This window comes from Saccopteryx leptura, chromosome 6 (genome assembly GCF_036850995.1).
Source record: "Saccopteryx leptura isolate mSacLep1 chromosome 6, mSacLep1_pri_phased_curated, whole genome shotgun sequence".
Classification (NCBI taxonomy): Eukaryota; Metazoa; Chordata; class Mammalia; order Chiroptera; family Emballonuridae; genus Saccopteryx; species Saccopteryx leptura.
Window position 1 is genome coordinate 176702611 of NC_089508.1, and position 20435 is coordinate 176723045.

The 20435-nt window shown below is 41.0% G+C and overlaps 1 protein-coding gene across 3 annotated transcripts in view; it reads left to right on the plus strand.

The window, feature by feature from the left end:
* Positions 1-20435, plus strand: part of LOC136377638 (delta-sarcoglycan) — a 427945-nt gene that overhangs the window by 201095 nt on the left and 206415 nt on the right. For all 3 annotated transcript variants that reach the window (XM_066344714.1, XM_066344713.1, XM_066344715.1), the window contains exon 3: positions 17979-18080. In XM_066344714.1, coding sequence (XP_066200811.1) covers positions 17979-18080 — 102 coding nt within the window. The remainder of the gene's footprint in view (positions 1-17978; positions 18081-20435) is intronic.

Here is a 20435-nt window from a genome sequence, read left to right on the forward strand (position 1 = left end):
CCCCTTTAGTAATTCCTGGAGTGGGGGTTTTCTGATGATAAATTCCCTCATCTTTTCTGTATCTGTGAATGTTTTTATTTCTCCTTCATATTTGAAGGATAGCTTTGATGGGTATAGTATTCGTGGCTGAAAGTTCCTCTCTTTCAGGACTTTAAATATTGGGGTCCATTCTCTTCTAGCTTGTAGAGTTTCTGCTGAGAAATCTGATGATAATCTAATGGGCCTTCCTTTATATGTTGTATTCTTCTTTTCCCTGGCTGCCTTGAGAATTTTTTCTTTGCTGTTGGTTTGTGTCAATTTCATTATGATATGCCTTGGAGTAGGTTTGTTGGGGTTAAGAAAACTTGGAGTTCTGTTTGCTTCTTGAACTTGAGGCTTTAGTTCTTTCCACAGGCTTGGGAAGTTCTCATCTATTATTTGTTTGAGTATGTTCTCCATTCCATTTTCTCTCTCTTCTCCCTCTGATATACCTATTATTCTTATGTTATTCTTTTTGATGGAGTCAGATAATTCTTGTAGGGCTATCTCATTTTTTTTAATTTTTGAGTCTCTTTCTTCTTCTCTCTGTTGTACCTCAAGTTGCTTGTCTTCTATTTCACTAATCCTCTCTTCTATCTGACCTGTTCTATTAGCTAAGCTTGTTACTTCGTTTTTCAGCTCGTGAATTGAGTTTTTCATCTCTGTTTGATTTGTTTTTATAGTTTCAATTTCCTTGGACATATATTCTTTGTGTTCATTGAGTTGTTTTCTGAGCTCCCTAAATTGCCTTTCTGTGTTTTCTTGTATATCTCGGAGGATTTTTAGGATTTCTATCTTGAATTCTCTGTCATTTAGCTCCAAGGTTTCCAATATATTAAATTTTTTCTCCATAGATTTTTCCTCATCTAGCTGTGTTACCTCTCTTTCTTTTGTATCCATGATATTCGATTTTCTCTTCCTTAATGGCATCTGAGGGTGGTTTTGTTGATAGTATTAATGAGATTTAATAAAGAATAAAAAGTTTAAAAAAATAATAAAAAAAAATCGAAAAAAGTTGTTTTTTTTTTAAAAAAATTAATAATGAAATAAAGAAAAATAAAATAAAATAAAAATTAAAAAAAAAAAAAAAAAAAAAAGGAAATTATTCCCCCCCTCCTTTTTTCCTCTCCTCTCCTCTTCCCTCTTTCTTGATAAAATCTTGTGGTGGACTGTGAATTATAACAAACAATGCCTGTGATGGAGGGCCTGAATTGGGGAAAAGTAATAAAGGGGCAAAAAAAAAAAAAAAGAAAGAAAGAAAAAAGAAGAAAAAAAAAAAGAGCGTATGGACCCACAAAAAGCAAATAAGGAAAAAATTTGGGTCAAGAATAAAATGATTTGCTTTTAGGTGTTGGTTGTCTAAGAGTTATGATGAGAGGATTAAGAGGAAAACGGAAAAATGGGGGGACAAATTAAAAAATTACTATTGTATTTAGTGGAACAAGAACTAGATAATATGGAGAGCCAGGGATGGGAGCACTGCTAGTGAGTTAAAAAGGTGAAGTAAAAAACCCCCAGAATGCCACAAACATAAGTTTGAGTCCCAGATAAGATAATTTGTTTGTTATTGAGGTTTGAGTGAGAGGAGATGTAAAGGAGAAAGGAAGAAACTAATATAGAGGGAGAAAAGAAAGAGAGAGAGAGAAAAAAAAAGAGGGAACCACTAAAAGAAGAAAAAAGAAAGGAGAGAGAGAGAGAGAGTTAAGGGTTTTGGAGTGCAACCCTCATAGAGAGAAAGGAAGAGAAGAGAAAAGATAATGGGAGATGTAACACTTATGGGTAGTGTAGTTCAAGGAGAGGAGAGAGTAAGACTGGTAGAGAGTTAATCGGCCAAATTGGAGGAGGAAAAAAAAAGTATCAAGAATGAAGATAAGAGAAACAAACGAACAAATATAATAAAATGGGATAGGTTATAAAGTCTGCAGATTATTCTTGATTTTGAGAGGTTATCTTCTTGCTTTTTCTTTTCTCTCCCTCTTCCTGGTCGGTGACTCTGTACCCCGGGTTTTGCCCCTTTGCCACGCTCAGGTGGAGGTTTGCAGTTGATAAGTCTCTATGGCAATGTCATGTATTGTGCTTTAGTCTCGTTGGCAGTCTAGGCTATTAGCATTTATAGGCTCCGACAGTGAGAGAGTCCGTGTTCCTAGAGCCTTTCTCCTAGTCTTTCCTTCCTCAATTAGTAGCCTGATAATCCAGCTATGGGGTTGCTGCTGCCTCTGCCTGGATAGTAAGAGGCTCAAAGAGCTGGCAACTCCCCACTCTATTTCCACTCAGCACAGGGCTCTGGGTAAGGCTCAGTCAGTCAGAGCTGCTAGCATAATCAGGCGGGCTTTCCGGCCATTCAAAGACCTCTGGCTCTGCCACTCTGTCCGGTAACACAAGCGGGTGCCCACTTCCGGGGCGCTTGGAGGAAACTCTCACTCACTGGCTGCGCGCGCAGACCAGGATATCCGGCCAGCAGTCTCACGCTCTGAGTGAAACCCCCAACCGCAGGGAAAAATTGCAGCGTTGGAATTGAGTCTCGCTCCGTCCCCGTGCGCGAATTTTGCAAGGCGCTGGGGCGGCCCGAGATTCCGCTTTGGCCCACACAAAGGCCCCTGACTCTGCCCCTCTGTGCGATAACACGGGCGCGCACTGCCGAGGCACTCGGAGGAATCGCTCACTCCTTATCTGCGTGCGCAAACCAGGATATGAGGCCGGCCGCTTTCCCTCTGAGTGAAACACCCTCCGGCACGGAAAATCTCCACCGTTGGAATTAGTTCTCACTCCCTCCCGTGCGTGGCTTTCCCAGGGCGCTGGGGCTGCCCAGAGACTCTGCCCTCGGCCCACAGAAAGGCCTCTGACCCTGCCTCTCCGTGGGGCAACACGGGCACTGACTCCCGGGGCTTAGGAAGAAATCTCTCGCCCACTAACTGCTCACCAGCCAGGAGACCGGGTAAAATGGCCGCGCCGCTTGTCTTTCTTTGTTTGGGTTTGGCGCGAGTGTTAGCTTGTATTGCCCGGGTTGCCACAGGATCAGATTTTCCTCGGCTTGGATCTCCGTGCCACAGCCTGGTTCGGCCGTTTGTTTCGCGGCCTGGATGTATTCACCCCCTTTGCCCGCCTCAGTTTCTATATTCACAGTTACCAGAGAAAGCCGCCCTGTTTAGGTTAGTGAGGAAGGCGGAGCATTTCTTACTCCCTATTTCCTTCGGGGTTTGGTTATATATTTAGCCAATTTTTCACTCAATCATACCTTTGGGTGTATTGCGAAGCATCTGGAAGCTCCAAGTATAGGTTTTTCTGTTTCTGGTTGAAGATCTTGTTGAGTTTGGGGGGAGATTTATCGGTATCGCTTCCTACCCCGCCATTACTCTCAGGACTTTTTTTTAAGTAGAAAAAACCTTAATGTTGATACCGCCCAACCGTCATTATGGGGTGAGAGAAGAAACAGATGCAGAGCAGCAAGGCTGGTCCAGGTTTGCCCAGGAGCCAGCCGGAGGGTCGAGGCTGGCACCCGAGAGCCATCCTTTTCCCATGATGCCATGGGGCGTGCTTACATTGCCTCGCATGTACTCTTTAAGGATAATCTTTCATTGAAGCCTAGAGGTGTATACAGCCTTCCCCATGTTGATTGGGCTGTTTCTCCAAACGGCCAGCAAGCACAGCTCTGCTCTGGCTAAGTGGTGCCCAGGGAGCGCTGACGTTTCAGGCAGACCTGACTCCCTTCGCAAGCTGCACACATGGTTCTCTGTGGCTGACAGCAGACTTTTCATCCAGTCAATCAAAATTTACTGTCTGTCTACTCTGTGTCAGGGATGATGATAGGTGATTGGGATAAAAAAGACATGGGAGATACTGCCCTTGCCTGTGAGAGGCTTTCAATCTAGATAGAGGGGGAGGAAAAAAAAATGGGAGAGCATAGTCAGGCATGCCCTGGCTATTACAGCGTCTGCTCCAGATTGATGAATGCTCACATTTCACAGGCCACAGCGTATCTCATGGCCAAAATCTTCATAAGCGAGTGGGAAATACAATCCTCCTTGTCCCCAAAGAGAGAGAGAGAGAAGCGAAGTGATGGACATGTTGGCTGCTCTGTCATCCCGCAGGCTGGCTTCACTGTTAAACCTCCAGGCACAGGGAGCGCCGAGAAGAGCTGAATCTTTCTTGTCTGAAGTCACTGAGAATTCTGTTGTTGTTACTACGGGATGTAACCTATCCTCTTTTCACTGATACACATGGATTATCTGATAACTTGCTCATTTTAGAAGATATAATTATTTTTGATTATTTAAGGAAAAATGAGATGTGGAAAGGGCACCAACAAGTTAACTGATGAAGCCAACATTTAACCCAGGCAGTCTGATTTCAGAACTCATATTCTTGGCCAGTATACCAAAACACTGTGTGTGCTTGCGCACATGCTTGTGTGTGTGTGTGTGTGTGTGTGTGTGTGTGTCTGTTTTCATGTTTCAGTACCTAAGGAAAGGTAGTTAGTTTCAAAGGCCTGAGAAGAATCAAGGAAGGCTTCCCAAAGAAACTGATAGCGAGACTAAGAGGCATGGACAGGAGTGTAGTGGTTACGGGGGGTGGGGGGAGGGAAGGAGGGAGAGGGGGAGGGGGAGGGGTACAGAGAGGACTGGATGGAGGGTGGCGGAGGACGATCTCTCTTTGGGTGATGGGTATGCAACAGAACTAAATGACAAGATAACCTGGAAATGTTTTCTTTGAATATATGTACCCTGATTTATTGATGTCACCCCATTAAAATAAAAATTTATTTATAAAAAATATATATATATACCATCAAAACAAAACAAAAAAATATTCAGTAAACCATATTGTAAAAAAAAAAAAAAGAAAGAAAAGAAACTGATAGGTGTGCCCTACAGGACAAGGAGGAATAAAGCAGTTGGATAGAGCATTAGGCTTATTGCCTGTGTGTGTGTGTGTGGGGGGGAGGTATAAGGCAAGGAATGCTCATCTATATATTACTGCTGGCAACCAGGAAATGCAGCATGCTTCCAATACCATGGTCTTGGATCTATTAATCATTAAAAGCAACTTTATGAGCTGTTATAAAACATAAGTGGGAAATCACAATGCTGACCCACTGAGACATCAAGCAATTGGACAATTATATAGGTCTTATACCACCTCTATCCCTCCCTCTCTCCTCTCTCTCTCTCTTTCTCACACACACACACAGTTCTAACCAATCTATGAGCTTTAGCATTATGGTAACTGGGAAGTAACAAGGAAAAGAAGGAAATGTGTTAAATTGGCATCAGTGGTAAATAAAGAAACGATAAATGAAGTTGAGATTCTGTAGTGAGTGACACAAAGGATCAGAAGCTATGACCCAGACAGTGAGGACTGTCACTTCTCTTGCTGTTGTGATAATCATCTAGGCACAGTGGCCCCATATTTAATGCTTCCTGGAAAAGCAGATCACTAGGTACCTTCATAGAATGTCCCACAACTTAAATTATCTTGGTTATAAAACACTTCCTTCATTTCATTGAGCTTTTTCTTCCTTCACCCTACTCCTCCTTCCCGGGGCTTGGTCCAAATAGGAACAGAACACTTGCTAGCATGTTCCTTTAGTAACACCACACCGAGTTTAGACAGGCAATAGAGTTGTTTGTTGCTGATACCAGTGGAAATGTGGTTCTTGTACAGTGTCGCATAAAAAGCATTTTATAGGACCCGCATTTGGAGAAGCTTAGGCTGTTGAGTAAGATTTATTCAGGGTTGAAGTAGAGGATTGCTCACAGGCTTTCAGCGTCTCATATCCATCTGTCCCACCAAGAAAAAAGTCCAGTCTTGTCTTCATCAGGCCCAGTGTAAAGACCAAAATCCACATATTCTGAACCATGGTTTAGTCCACATCAAAGCTCAGTTCAGTCCGGGCGCTGCTCAAAGCCTGTGCTTGGGAGACCGACCAGGTGCTAGGCCACGCAGCATGGGCACAAACAGAGCTAGCACGTGTCTCAGCAGGAAGGCAGAGAGCAGGGAAGAAAGGGCCAGATCTCTGTTTATATTTCTGGGCCAGGAAGGACTAACTTTACTTTAAGACAACCAGTCAGTTTCTTTAAAATTTTGTGAGCTTATGATGATTCCTCCCACTAACCAATCAGATCCTTTTTCTAGGCTAGACTGACACACTGTATCTTGGTTATTTTAAATAATGCTGTGTGAACATGGGGGCGCATATATCTTTTTGATTTAGGGTTTTCTTTTTCTTTGGATAGATACCCAGAAATGGAATTGCTGAATCATGTGATGGTTTTGTTTTTAATGTTTTGGACACCCTCCAAACTGTTTCCCAGTTACTTTTCCATCAACAGTATACCGTTCCTTTCCTAGACATTCTTGACAACACTCATTGTTTCTTGTCTTTTTTGATAATAGTCATTCTGACAGGTGTGAGGTGATGTCTCACTGTGGTTTTGATTTGTTTTTCTTAGTGATCTTAGCATCTTTTCATGTGCCTGTTGGCCATGTGTATGTCTTCTTTGGGGGAAAAAGCCTATTCTGATTCTGTGCCCATTATTCAGTTGAATTGTTTTTGTTATTGAATTGTTTGAGTTCTTTATATATTTTTTGGATATTAACTCTTTATCAGAGATACGATTTACAAATATCTTCTCCCATTCAATAGGTTGTATTTTCATTTTGTTGATGGTTTCCTTCACTGGGAAGAAGCCTTTTAGTTGGATGTAGTCCCATTTGTTCATTTTTGCTTTTGTTGCCCTTGCCTTTGGAGTCGCATTCAAGAAAACTGTGCTGAGACCAATATCACGGAACCTGCTGCCTACGTTTTATTCTAGGAATTTTGTGGTTTCAGGTCTTACATTCATGTCTTCCGTCCATTTGTGTATTGTGTATGATGTGCTCCAGGTTCATTCTTTGACATGTAGCTTTCCAGGTTTTCCAGTACCAGTTACTGACAAGACTGTCCTGTCCCCATTGTACATTCTTTGATCTTTTGCTATAAATTAACTGACCATATATCTGTGTGGCTCAATTCACTATAGCAGAAGTGACCATTTATACATTAAAAGAAGGCAAGTCAGTACAATCTCAAGATCTTTAACACTCTGATATAGTAGGTCTCAATTTTTTTAAAATTATGCTCCTGAGAGCATTTTTAGATTTTTTAAAAATCATAATTGTTCCACCCAATGAAATTTTAATACTGTAGTCCTACTGTGTATGTACTTTATGCATAAGCCTATTTGTGCTTTATACATAAAAAGAGCACAGTTTTCTTTTCCCACATTCCCCCAGTCACCACTGTGTGCCCGTGGGGGGCTGTATCACACTAGTTGAGAATGCGTGCTCTAATATATTGGCATCTACCCGGGGAACAGGCCTAGGTTTTATCATTTTTGTAATCCCACAATACCTGTCAAAGTGCAGCCACTGACATTGAAGCAATTCTGTCACCAAGCATTTGCTGAGTGCATAGTAGGAGCTGAGCAGTTCTCTAGGAACTGAAACTATAACAAACAAAAACCCTATCCTTCATGAAGCTTACCTTCTAAAACAATCTGTGTATCAATAAAATCGTTTCACTCTTTCATCAAAGGTATGTAATGCCTGCCATTAAAACTGCTCCAGCCAGAGAGTGTCTGGAGACTGCTCCGTAAAATAGGACTTGGCTTTATGTCAAGCTTGAAAACGTGCTGACGGAATTAAAAACCTGTTTCATGCTGATGTGGCAGGAAAATAGGACAAAGGAAGAAACAATACTTCCTTTAAATCAGCGTAATACTATCCCCAGCCCCAGCCCATGGGGCCCAGCGGGCGTCCACAGCGCTCTGGGTTATTAGGATGGCCCTGTGTATTGCTAGCACCAGAGGGAAGGCTCCTGAGGATACCGTCACTGTCTTTCATTGGCAGTGGCTGAGAGACCTATGGCCCCACCCACCTGGTCCCTGTAGGTCTGGGAAAGAGACCTCTCTGCAACTCCTGGGGAAGGGACACTTTGGAGAGTCTGGAGTCCATTTCCTTCCAGGTCCTCACGCCTCCTCAGGGACACTGCTGAGACAGTGGTCTCTAGAACACCTGGGAGTCACAGTTCTCTTTTCCACCCCCACCACCTCCGTTGGCAAATGTCTCCTCTTCCTCTTCTTGCCTCCCTTCCTGGCTCACCTGACATGATCCGTTCAATGAGAGTTACCTTTCCGTTCAATGAGAGTTACCTTTGACGGCAGGTGAAGAACCTCCACCACTTTCAGGCTGCTTCCGCTCCTCTGCTCCCAGAGTATCTGAGCCACGTGATTACACAGCCTGGGAACCTGTTTGAAATGGTGATGCAAAGGGCCAGGGGTTGTCAGCAGGAGCGATATGAACAAGGAAACAAATTAATGTTTCAGTCTATGGTCCTGCCACTCGGAAGTCCCTTTATTTATTCCACGTGCACCTTATAAAAAACTGTCCATTAGCAACACTCAGCTTGCCAGTCTGGACCAGATGAAGAGCAAATGCCATAACCCTTGGACTAGACTGGAGAGAAAGACTCTACCTTCTACTCCTCTGCCCTTGCCCCTCGGTCCTACTGCCCCCCGAAAAACCTTACAGAGGGCCGCCCTAAAGTAGACTGGGTAAAGAGTGTGGTTTGCGTGAGAACTCCTACCTGCCAGGCATGGGGGCAGGCACTGGAGATAGCACAGAGTGTAGAACAGCACATCTGTCCCCTCACTGTGATGACAGTGGGATCCTGGCCTCCCACTAGTGCTGTCCCTGTGCACTTTATAGACTCTGGGACCATTCACTGGACAGTGCTGGCTCCGTCCAAGCCCAGCGATCTTGCTGCTAGAATTTTCATGCTTTCCTGTAAGCATATTGACGTTTTGCCTTTAGTGGAGGGGCAAAAATGGTCCGTTGCTTTCTAATTACTTTGGAAATAACTCCTAGATGCCTCTTACCAGGAGGGAAGTTTTGCTTCAAAACTGACCTAAAGCCTCACTAATATCCACAGCATCTTATGCAGTTCAAGGTGAAATGGTTTAAATGAGGCTCTTCTCAAGCTGTTCTGATGTGTATCAAATCCAGTGTGATTGTTACAAGGGGATAAAGGAGACTCTCTAATGAGGGAACACACCAGTTGGCTCCTCTAATCTGCTTTTCTATTATGTTTTGGAAATAGAAGCCATTAATGAAAATTTACATGGGTAGGCCTTTCCCACCACATACCTTCCAGCAGAACTGAGGACTGCGAAGGGGACTGGAAAAAGAAAGGGATGAGGCACAAGACTAGGGAGAAGGTATAGATGGAAGGAATGCTGGAGATTTGCCTTGTCCAGTTTGTAGTGAGCTCTCTAACAAATCGGGGATTTCAGCAAAGGTTCAGTTGCTATTGCAAAGGAGTTAAATGACTGTCAGGGCCCTGGCCGGTTGGCTCAGCAGTAGAGCGTCAGCCTGACATGCAGGAGTCCTGGGTTCGATTCCCGGCCAGGGCACACAGGAGAGGCAGCCATTTGCTTCTCCACCCCTCCCCCTCTCCTTTCTCTCTGTCTCTCTCTTCCCCTCCCGCAGCAAGGCTCCACTGGAGCAAAGATGGCCCGGGCGCTGGGGATGGCTCTGTGGCCTCTGCCTCAGGCGCTAGAATGGCTCTGGACACAACAGAGCGACGCCCCAGAGGGGCAAAGCATCGCCCCCTGGTGGGCATGCCGAGTGGATCCCGGTCGGTCGCATGCGGGAGTCTGACTGCCCCCCGTTTCCAGCTTCGGAAAAATGAAAAAAAAAAAAAGACTGTCAGATTAAAGAATTGTTTCTCAAACTTGAATCATTCTGGTACCTCTTTTACTATTCTTCTCTGGCTCTGTGCCGCCTGCGGGGTAAACTGTCTCAGAGGACAGAACTGAGAGGGACTTTTTGGTTTCATGACTCTCCATGGCTCGCCTCACACCATTCCAGCTGACCTTCCCCATCTGGGGTTCTGCATCAGCAGATTCAACAATCCATGGATTGAAAATATGTGGGAAAAAATATTACCTGTTTCTGACACATGTATGTAATCAGGCCTACCATGATTGTGTCTGGCTGAACATGTACAGACTCTTTCTTGTCATTAGTCCATTTTATACAAGGGACTTGAGCATGGATTTCGGCATCCCTGGGGGGGCGTGGCGCTGTGAGCAGACCCCCATGGGTACCAAGGGACTCCTGTATGCACCGAGTGGTCTTTCCAGAAATAGCAGGGGATTCATTCTGCTCATGTTCCTGAGCATGAGAGGCATTTAGGTTGTAATAAGGAGCCTCTAGACCTGGGAAGATCAAATAAAAAATTGGTGATGTTTGCCTTGAGGTTGAAGATGTCACACTCTACTATTGCTGAGTATGCTCACCAAATAAGTGAAAATCAAAGAGGCATTAGGAAATCTAGCAGAGAGCTTAAAGACATGGCTTTTGCATACACTCAGTCTGGTTGGAATAATGACTAAGAGTACATCGTCTGGGAGGAAATTGGAAGGACTTAGGTTCAAATCCCTGATTCTGTCATTGATTAGCTATGTGATATCATGAAAGTTACTTACCAATAAGTTTTCTCCCATGTATAATATAAAAATTAATGTCTATCTCATAGGGTGATTGAGCAGATGACATGAGGTTATATGTACAGCCCTTCATATAAAATGGTGTAGATTCTTTATAAATGTTGATTTTTAAAAGAAATCAGTGATGAGAACTTTATTTATAAACTTTAGAGTTTTTTAAAATTACAATTAGTATTTATAGAAAATCAGAAATTACAGATAAAAGATAATAGAAATTACTTATATACCGTTCATACAAAGATATTTATTATTAACTTTTAAGTAGATTTTCTTCTATAACTTTTCCTGTTATGTGCACTTATATGTATGTATATATGTCTATGAATGTATATATAGTGATAGAATATATATAGAATATATGTATATAAAGTATACATATTTATATATTTGCTTAATTGTTTTTCTTAATAATGGGTAATAAACATTTATCTATGTTCTTAAATATATATTTCTTCATAAGAGCTACCTAGTGTTCTATTATAGCATATGTAATTGCCCTTTTAACATGAAATGTTTAGTGTCTGTTATTATTGTTTTTTATAACTTGACAACTCTGTTTCACATGTCTATAGCCATATGCTTTCACATTTACGTAATTATTCCCCTGCGACATGGTAGTTTTCAGTAATAGTAAAGAAAGTGAGATAAAGTACGGGAAGGAGAGGGCGCAGTGATCAGGACATACTGAGTTGTCCGTAAATGTCAAGGATAGAAGACCTACGTATGTACTGTAGGGGGGAGGGAGAAGTGTCTAGGTGGGTTTTGCTTTTCATTTTTTCTTTTTATTGTGGATTATCCAGGCGTGGCCAACAGTTTTTGCCCCCAGGCCAGATTAGAAAGAGAACTTTTTTCACTGGCCGGACAAAATATTAAAGTTAAAAAATGTTAAATACAAAAACGATTTGTGTAAGCAAACAGAATTTTATTAAGTAATTTGTTTATGAATAAATATAAGTAATTTAGAAAAAATGAAGAATAAACATCATTAAAATGTCTATATTACCCAAAGAAATTTATAAATTCAATGCAATACTAATTAAAATACCAATGAGATACTTTAAAGATATAGATAGATTACATATTCCAAAAATTTATATGAAACCAAAAAAGAACATGAATAGCCTCAGTGATCTTAAAAAAAATAAATAAAGTGGGAGGTATCACACTTCCTGATATCAAGTTATACTACAAGGCCATTGTACTCAAAATAGCCTGGTACTGGCATAAGAAAAGGCATGTAGATCAATGGAGCAGAACAGAGAACCCAGAAATAAACCCACAGCTCTATGGACAACTGATATTTGACAAAGGAGGTAAGAGCATACAATGGAGTAAAGACAGCCTCTTTAATAAATGGTGTTGGTAAAATTGGACAACTACATGCAAAAAAATGAAACTACACCACCAACTTACACCATTCACAAAAATAAACTCAAAATGGATAAAAGACTTAAATGTAAGTCATGAAACTATAAGCATCTTAGAAAAAAACATAGGCAGTAAGCTCTCCAACATCTCTCACAGCAATATATTTGCTGATTTATCTCCATGAGCAAGTGAAATAAAAGACAGTATAAACAAATAGAACTATATCAAACTAAAAAGCTTTTGCACAGCTAAAGACAGTAAGAACAGAATAAAAAGACAAACTACACAATGGGAGAACATATTTGACAATACGTCTGATAAGGGGTTAATAACCAAAATTTATAAAGAACTTGTAAATCTGAACACCAGGAAGACAAACAATCTAATCAAAAATGGGCAAAAGAAATGAATAGACACTTCTCCAAAGAGGACATACAGATGGCCAATAGGCATATGAAAAAATGCTCAACATCACTAATCATTAGAGAAATGCAAATTAAAACCACAATGAGATATCACCTCACACCAGTCAGAATGGCGCTCATCAACAAAACAACACAGAATAAGTGCTGGCGAGGATATGGAGAAAAGGGAACCCTCCTGCACTGCTGGTGGGAATGCAGACTGGTGCAGCCACTGTGGAAAACAGTATGGAGATTCCTCAAAAAACTGAAAATCGAACTGCATTTTGACCCAGCTATCCCACTGTTAGGAATATACCCTAAGAACACCATAGAACTGTTCCACAAGGAGAAATGCACCCCCATGTTTATGGCAGCGTTGTTCACAATAGTGAAGATCTGGAAACAGCCCAAGTGTCCGTCAGAGGACGAGTGGATTAAAAAGCTTTGGTACATATATACTATGGAATACTACTCAGCCATAAGAAATGATGATATCGGATCATTTAAAATATGTATTTCCGATGGCTTTAGGCAACCCCTGTGTTTTGGTCGTTCAACCCCCGCCGGGGTCGCGACCCACAGGTTGGGAACAGCTGATTTACAATAACATGGATGGACCTTGATAACATTATATGCAGTGAAATAAGTAAATCAGAAAAAACTAAGAACTATATGAATCTGTACATAGATGAGACGTAACAATGAGGCTCAGAGACATGGACAAGAATGTGATGGTAACAGGGGTGGGGAGGGGGGGAGGAAGGAGAGGGAGGGGTGGGGGGAGGAGAGGGTCACAAAGAAAACCAGATAGAAGGTGACAGAAGACAATTTGACTTTGGGTGAGGGGTATGCAACATAATCAAATGTCAAAATAATCTGAAGATGTTTTCTCTGAACAGTACCCTAATTTATCAATATTACCACATTAAAATTAATAAAAAAAGAATAAAGCATTTAAGAATGAAAAAAAAATTTATGTAAGCAAACAATTTTATTATGTAATTTGTTTATGAATAAATGTAAGTAATTTAGTATAACAAATTAACAAAAAAACTAATGTGACGCGTTGAGGCGCTTTGCATCGCCTATTTTTTTTTTAATATCTCGCTCTATACTTGTAGCTTTTCTTAACATATCATCCAAATATAAATCATTCAGTCTTGATCTTGTACTTTTATTTAGATTCATTAAAGATAAAATTTGTTCACAAATATAAACTGAGCTGGATTACTAAATATTCCTTGGCAAGTTTTTTAAAATTTCTGTATTTCCCATTATTCATTTGCTTATAAAAATTGCACAGAGTCAAAAGTTGTAAATCTTTATAATGAAATTTTTTTAAAAAATAAAGAAGTATTGCGAATCCATTCAACCAATTATTGGAAGTTAACCCTAGATTAGTCACACGCGCAATTCTTTTGTGCGTATCTTCTTAAATATCTCGATTTCTAATAATCAAAGACGCTTCCGCTTCTGAGTTGCTGAGAATTTAACTCTCATTGTTGTATAATAGTTAGATCTCGTAGTTTATGTATAATTATTTAAAAGTACCACTTATTTCATTTCCACAGTGCATCATGCGGAGAATATTAAAAATTTAATCGCGGGCCACATAAACTCATTACACCAGCCGGATTCGGCCCACGGGTCGTATGTTGGCCGTGCCTGGGATTGTCCCTCCTGCTGGTGTGATGTGAGCATGCCCTCCAGCCTGTTGCCGCTCACACCGGGTTTGAATGCCCAGTCTGGAGCGCTCTTGGCAGAGCAGTCCCCACAAGCAGCAAAAATAGAAACGTACAGCTGGCATGCTACCCATGAAAGAACAATATTGCCCTGAAAGATGAGTTCTCGTCCACAGCCCGCAGTGCTGCTCTGACGGAGGGGCGGGGAGAGTGCCCGTTCTGTACTCAGTTATTCACCACCCCCACCCCCGCCATGTGGCGTCTGTACTGGACGTGTGGAGGTGCCAGCTGGACTCGAGTGAGACGGTGCCGCGGTCTGAGCCGAGGGTGGAATGGGCTGGGTGGAGACTGTGGTGAACTCGAGAGCATGGTTCAGGCAGCCCGGGACGGCTGCTCACCTGCCGCTGAGGGCACACAGTAGCTCAGACTTGTCAGGAATTTGTTCTTCACAAGAAGCCGTAAACCTGGATTGTTTTTATTCAAATCATTCCATTTCCTCATGTTATTGGAAAATAGGAAAATTTTAAAAGCATTTACATCTGAGTGTGTGTGTGTGTGTGTATATATGATTTATTTTCTTAAGATGAGTTTCCAGCTGGCTGCCTGCGGATCTTGGGACTTGTCAGCCTTCATAATTGCAAAAACCAATTCCTTAAATTAAATGAATGAGAGTGTGTGTGTGTGTGTGGACATATGTGCGCATGCGTGCGCACACAATCTCACACACACACACTCATTCTGTTGGTTCTATTTCTCTGGAGAACCTGCACTGAGAAGGGAGACCATGGCAGGACCAGAAAGGATCCTAAACTTTTTTGACTATCTCTTGTTCTGTAGATTTGACTTTGGTACTATATAAATAGTTTACAAATTCATACAAATGTTAGATTTTTTTTAAAAAAGTGGTCATGAAAAACTCAAAGGAGAAATAAAAAAGAAACAATTAAGCCTCATTGACACCAGGTTCATGGCATAACTGCACAGAATGGAGCTATTTCAAGTGACTTTGAAACCCAGGAATGTCGCTGTAATTTTCTAGTAGGATATAGTTTTTAAATACTTTTAAAAGACAAATTTTGAATTTTTTTTAATCATAGTGTTACTATGGCAGTGGCATTCATGTTCTGAAACTGTCCTGTGTATACTGTAGGTTAAATCGAATGATCATGGCCCTGGCTGGTGGCTCAGTGGCTCGAGTATTGTCCTGGCATATGGAACGTTAAGGGTTTGATTCCAGGTTAGGGCACACAGTTGAGAAGCAACCATCTGCTTCTCTCTCTCTCCATCTCTCCTTTCTCTATCTCTTCTCTTCCCACAGCCAGTGGCTCAATTGGTTTGAGTGTGGCCCTGGGCACTGAGAATAGCTTGATTGGCCCCTGAGTGAGCCTCGGGTGCTAAAAATAGCTCAGAACTCAAGCATCGGTCCCAGACAGGGTTGCTAGTGGATTTAGATCGGGGAACATACAGAAGGAAGTCTGCCTCAAAATGTCCCCTCCTCTCACCCCCCCCCCAAAAAAAGTGAGTATCATGGCTGTGGTATTGAGAACATGCATTGTTAGTATGGAATAAAGGTAATAACATTGTAAGACCTATTAACTTAGATGAAAACCTTCAAATCCTGATTTGAACTGAAGTTTCATGTGAACTCATGATGTTTTCTATTTAAAAACACCACTTATTTCTAGCTCTGGCCTTGGGAACCAGGGCCAATTCAGTAGCAGTGAGCATTGTCATCTTTAAATACCAGTTCCCGTCAGAATGAACCAAGGCCTTCTACTAACAATGGCCGCCTCTAGGCCTGGGGCTGTGCACGTGTAAGGCAACCCTGGAACAGCTTGTCATGCCAGAAGCTATGGGCCATTAAAGACTACCAGGTGACATTAAAAGGACTCAGGAGTCAACTGGAAGAAACCCCCACTGAGCAAGGATAGGACAGTGAGAATATCAGTCCAGGTAAAAACTGTCCTGAAGTGAAACAAATGAAAATATTCATTGTGGCATTTGTTTGTTTATTAATACAAGCGAAAGTTTATTTAGAAAGTCACAGAAGTAGAAGGGACAAGTTACAGAGGCAAAAGAAGGGCTCTTGGAGCTCAAGAGCGAGAAAGACAGAGAAAAAACATAGGAATGTGTAAGAACTAAAAATGTCATTCGTCATCTTTGGAGGATCTTAAGCAAATTAATATTTTGAAGATCAATAAATAAAGGAGGAAAAACTCAACATCTGTCAAGCTCCAACATAAACTGTAATTTAGGATAAATGTATAGTTGTTGACATGCAATTTCTCTTGATAGAACATGGTAGCTAACAAAATCAGAAGAAATTATGGAAATATTTTATCACCCATTTTAAATTGCTAGTGAAATTATGGATCCTCTTGGCAAAGATCACCAATGGCTGATGACACTACAGCAAAACACATCACATGCCTCTTGATAGAGTGACACCACATGTGATAGGCAGAAAAATGCCCTCGACTTCAAACATGTCAGTGTCCTAATCTCAGAACCCGTGAATATGGTACATTACATGGCAAGGGGAGATTAAGGCTACAGATGAAATTATGGTTGCTAATAGGTGATCTTAAAATTGGAAGATTATTCTGGATTATCCAGGTGTGGATGAGGGAGACAGGAGACTTTCCAGAGTGGCTAGATGTGAGAAAAATGCAACCAGCCATTGCTGACTTTGAAGGTAGAGGGGGCCACAAGCCCAGGGATGTGGGCAGCCTCCAGAAGCTAGAAAAAATCAAGAAATTCTCCCCTAAAGCCTCCAGAAAGAAATGCAGCAGCCTGCTGACACCTTGATTTTAGTCTTTCAAGTGCTGGGGCAGACTTCTAACATACAGAACTGTAAGAGGTGACGTCTGTGTTGTCTTAAGCCCTTGAGTTTGTGGTTATTTGTGATGGTAGCAATAGAAAACTACGATACTCCGTTTCCTGGGATGCATTCTTTCTAGAACACTGAGTCTGAATCTGATTAAGCCTCTTGATTTAACTACCAATTTACAGGAAATGTGAGGCACAGGGGAGCACATGATATGAAATTATGGTAATCAGCAAGATCTAAACTTTGGGCAATGCTGTTAGAAAAATGATACATTTAATTTATCAAATCTTTGTGTGTGTGTGTGTGTGTGTGTGTTTATGTGAATGAAACTGACTTAGGAGATTTTAGGAGATGACCTAGCATTTCATGTATCAACCAATGGTATTATATAGAACTTGATTCAAATAAACAAGGAGGTAAAATAAATATCCATGAAGCCCAAACACTGACACTTGATATTTGACGATGTGGGGTTTTTTTTCAGTGTGGCAATGATATTATGGTTAATTTTAAATAAAGGAGGGGTGGTGTGGTGACTGTTACAGATAACAATAGACATAAATTGATAATTGTTGATTGCATAAATGTTTGCTTTTTATTCTTTCTACTCTTGTATATGTTTTAATATTTCTATAATAAACTATTGGTAAAAGGGTTAGTTTCTAATTTGACTGCTTAAATGTGTAGTGAGCCACACAGACCATGTCCAAAGGCTGGATTTGACCAACAGACTGCCAGTTTGTGGTTTCTGCATTGAGTTTCAGGATCTTCCCCTTTAACCTGGGGGATCATCCTCTTCTCTCTTCTGACTCATCTCATGCCTGCATTCTGTCTGCAGTGCCTAGAGGAAAGGGCATTCTTCATCTGGGCATGTGAATGACGGGACATTGCAGATTGCTTGGAATAGAATTTCCTTACAATAAGTGAGCAAAGAGGGCAGTATACATAATTGCACTGAACCATGCCTCCTAGTACTTTAAGTATTTGTTTGGACCCAACCTCCTTCATTATACTCTCTTATAAAAAAGGAGGGGGGGGGGCAAACCTTTGTTTCAATATTTGAAAGCCTCAGGTATTTTGAAATTTTGACTAATTGCATTTTCCTGTTATCTCTGTGCCTCTGTTTCAGGATGGAATGGGAAATTTGAGAATCACAGAAAAAGGTCTAAAGCTAGAAGGAGACTCAGAATTCTTGCAGCCTCTCTACGCCAAAGAAATCCAGTCCCGGCCAGTAAGTTTCTGCTGAAAGAAGGAATTATTGTTCCTTTGGTGTCTGTGTGGGGACAGCTACCCTGCCATCAGCTGAGTATGAAGGGTGGCGTGGGAGGTGATCATATTGCTAATGAGATGCGTTCGAATCTGAAGTCTTGAGTGTAATCCCAGCTCAGTTAAAGAACTGACCCTTGGTTAAAGTAGTACATCCGAAGCCGCATAGTTATGAAGCGGCAGGGAGAGGATTTCCACTCGGAATGGTAATGCTGACACTTCTTGTTAACCAGTCCCGACAGTCAGTTTTTTCTCTCCTTTTTTCTCGTTTGCCATGACAGAAGTGATTCCTAGATGCCTGGTTTTTTATCAGCCAATCTTATCAAAATTAATTTTTGTTCGTGAGTGATTTTTTTGGTTGGTTTCTGTTTCTTTGTTTTTTGTTGTTGTTTTTTTGTCTTTTGTTGGGTGGTGGAACGCGCTGGTTAGAAGGGATTATTAATACATTGGCTTTGCCTGGATTGATCCCTGTCCACCTGCAAGTGAAGAGGAACGGAAAAGTTCCCTGAAGTGTCTTTTGCATCGTGTGCATTGATTTGGGTAATTAATGAAATTCAGCACCTGGATGTAGCGGGCAATTTTACCTGAATACAATCTAAACTACTGGGCTGTATGAAGCTCAGAGCAACTACTGAATTGCCAATACATGTCTCTCCTTGTGTGCCTAGTAAAAGAGAGGAAACATGATATTAAAATCATCAGAAGGAGCAAATCAGTGTATCCACCCAGTGATTATAAAATTTAACTGAAACACACGGCATACTGGCTTGGGCACTTAAAGTAGTAAGAGTACTGTAAAACAGACCCATTGTCTCTGGGGAAGCTGGATCCTAGAAGGAGGAATAAGATGAAACCATAATGAGGAGGTGACGGTGGCAATTCTGTTTGGACTGAATGGAGATAGTTGATTTAGAGCATTTCAGAAATACCTGGTTTATGAGTTGCTCTTGATCTCTGCATCTCTCATCCTGCCAAGTTGGTTAGTTTAAACATCAATTTGCATTACTAGTTGCATGTTAGATTAATAATCTTATCTAGATTAAACTAGTTAACACATTAGTTTGGATGGGCCATTTTTTCACTAACGGTATTGGCCAGATAGTAAAAATTTTAGGTTTTATTTTCTTTTTTACAACCTTTCAAATATGAAAACTCGAGGGACACCAAAAATAGGCTAAAGACTGTAGTTTCCCAGTTTCTCTAACCTATATTAGTGATATTTTTATAAATATATAAATGGTCTAGCTAGATTGAGTGTGGTCCAGGAGAGCAGATTTTAAGGTCATAGAATAGTTCATATGTGTTGAGTAAAATATCCTGAAATGTGGATAATGTGGTGTGGAACTAGATCCGTATAAGTGAGTTGGAAAATGTGTTTTAGACTTGGAAAAGGGCATCTGGTGTAGCTCAGACTCACGGCAAGGATTGGACTTTCAGCAAATGTTTCAGCCAGCCTTCCAGAAAAGAGTCTTCAGACCACAACTCAAAGATTTAATTGGAAGATTAAAAAATAATGATGATGTCAAAAAATTATTTTAATACTAAAAAAAAAACCAGTGAGTTACATTGAATGCTTTCTTTAAATAACCATTTAAAGAAAATAAAGTGTTAAAATTCAGTTTTTTCATGTCCTTAAGAAAGCATTTTTCCTTTCAAAAACACAGTAAATAAATAAAGCTTTTTAGCCTTATGTTTCTTTTAAAAAAATAAATATCTTCCAACTGAAGAAAATATTATATATGCATACACATATGTATATATAATAAATGGAATCATTAAGTCCTGTGAGCTCTACCCAAAACATGTGCCCAGTCCGTCTGTTCACCATTATATGCCACCGCCAGTTCAAGCCACCATCCTCTCTTACTGTATCGCTGAAGGAGTCTCCCCTCTTTCTGCTGCCATTTACTCTTAGCCAAGATGATCCAAATTGCAGCTGAAGTAGTCTTTTCAAAATGTCAAGACACTCCACCCCTTTGCAAAAGATTCTCCATTGGATTCCCCTTGCACCTGAAATAAAATGGAAACTTCTCACTAGAGCCTATAAAATTCTGTACAAGATGTTTTCTCATGCAAGGCTCCTTCTGGTCGGCCTGGTCTCAGTTCAAATATCACCATGTTAGAAAGACCCCTGTCATTCAATCCATTTAGCACAACAGCTATGTATAGACAGCACCCTGCTTCTCCCCCCTCCCACCCCATAACTGTCATCATTTGCCATTCTTATTTGCTTAAGAATATAAATTTGGAAGAGCAAGAGATGGTCTGGATTTTCTCTACTACATTCCTCAGCCCTGTTGCTAAATCTATGGCACGTCAT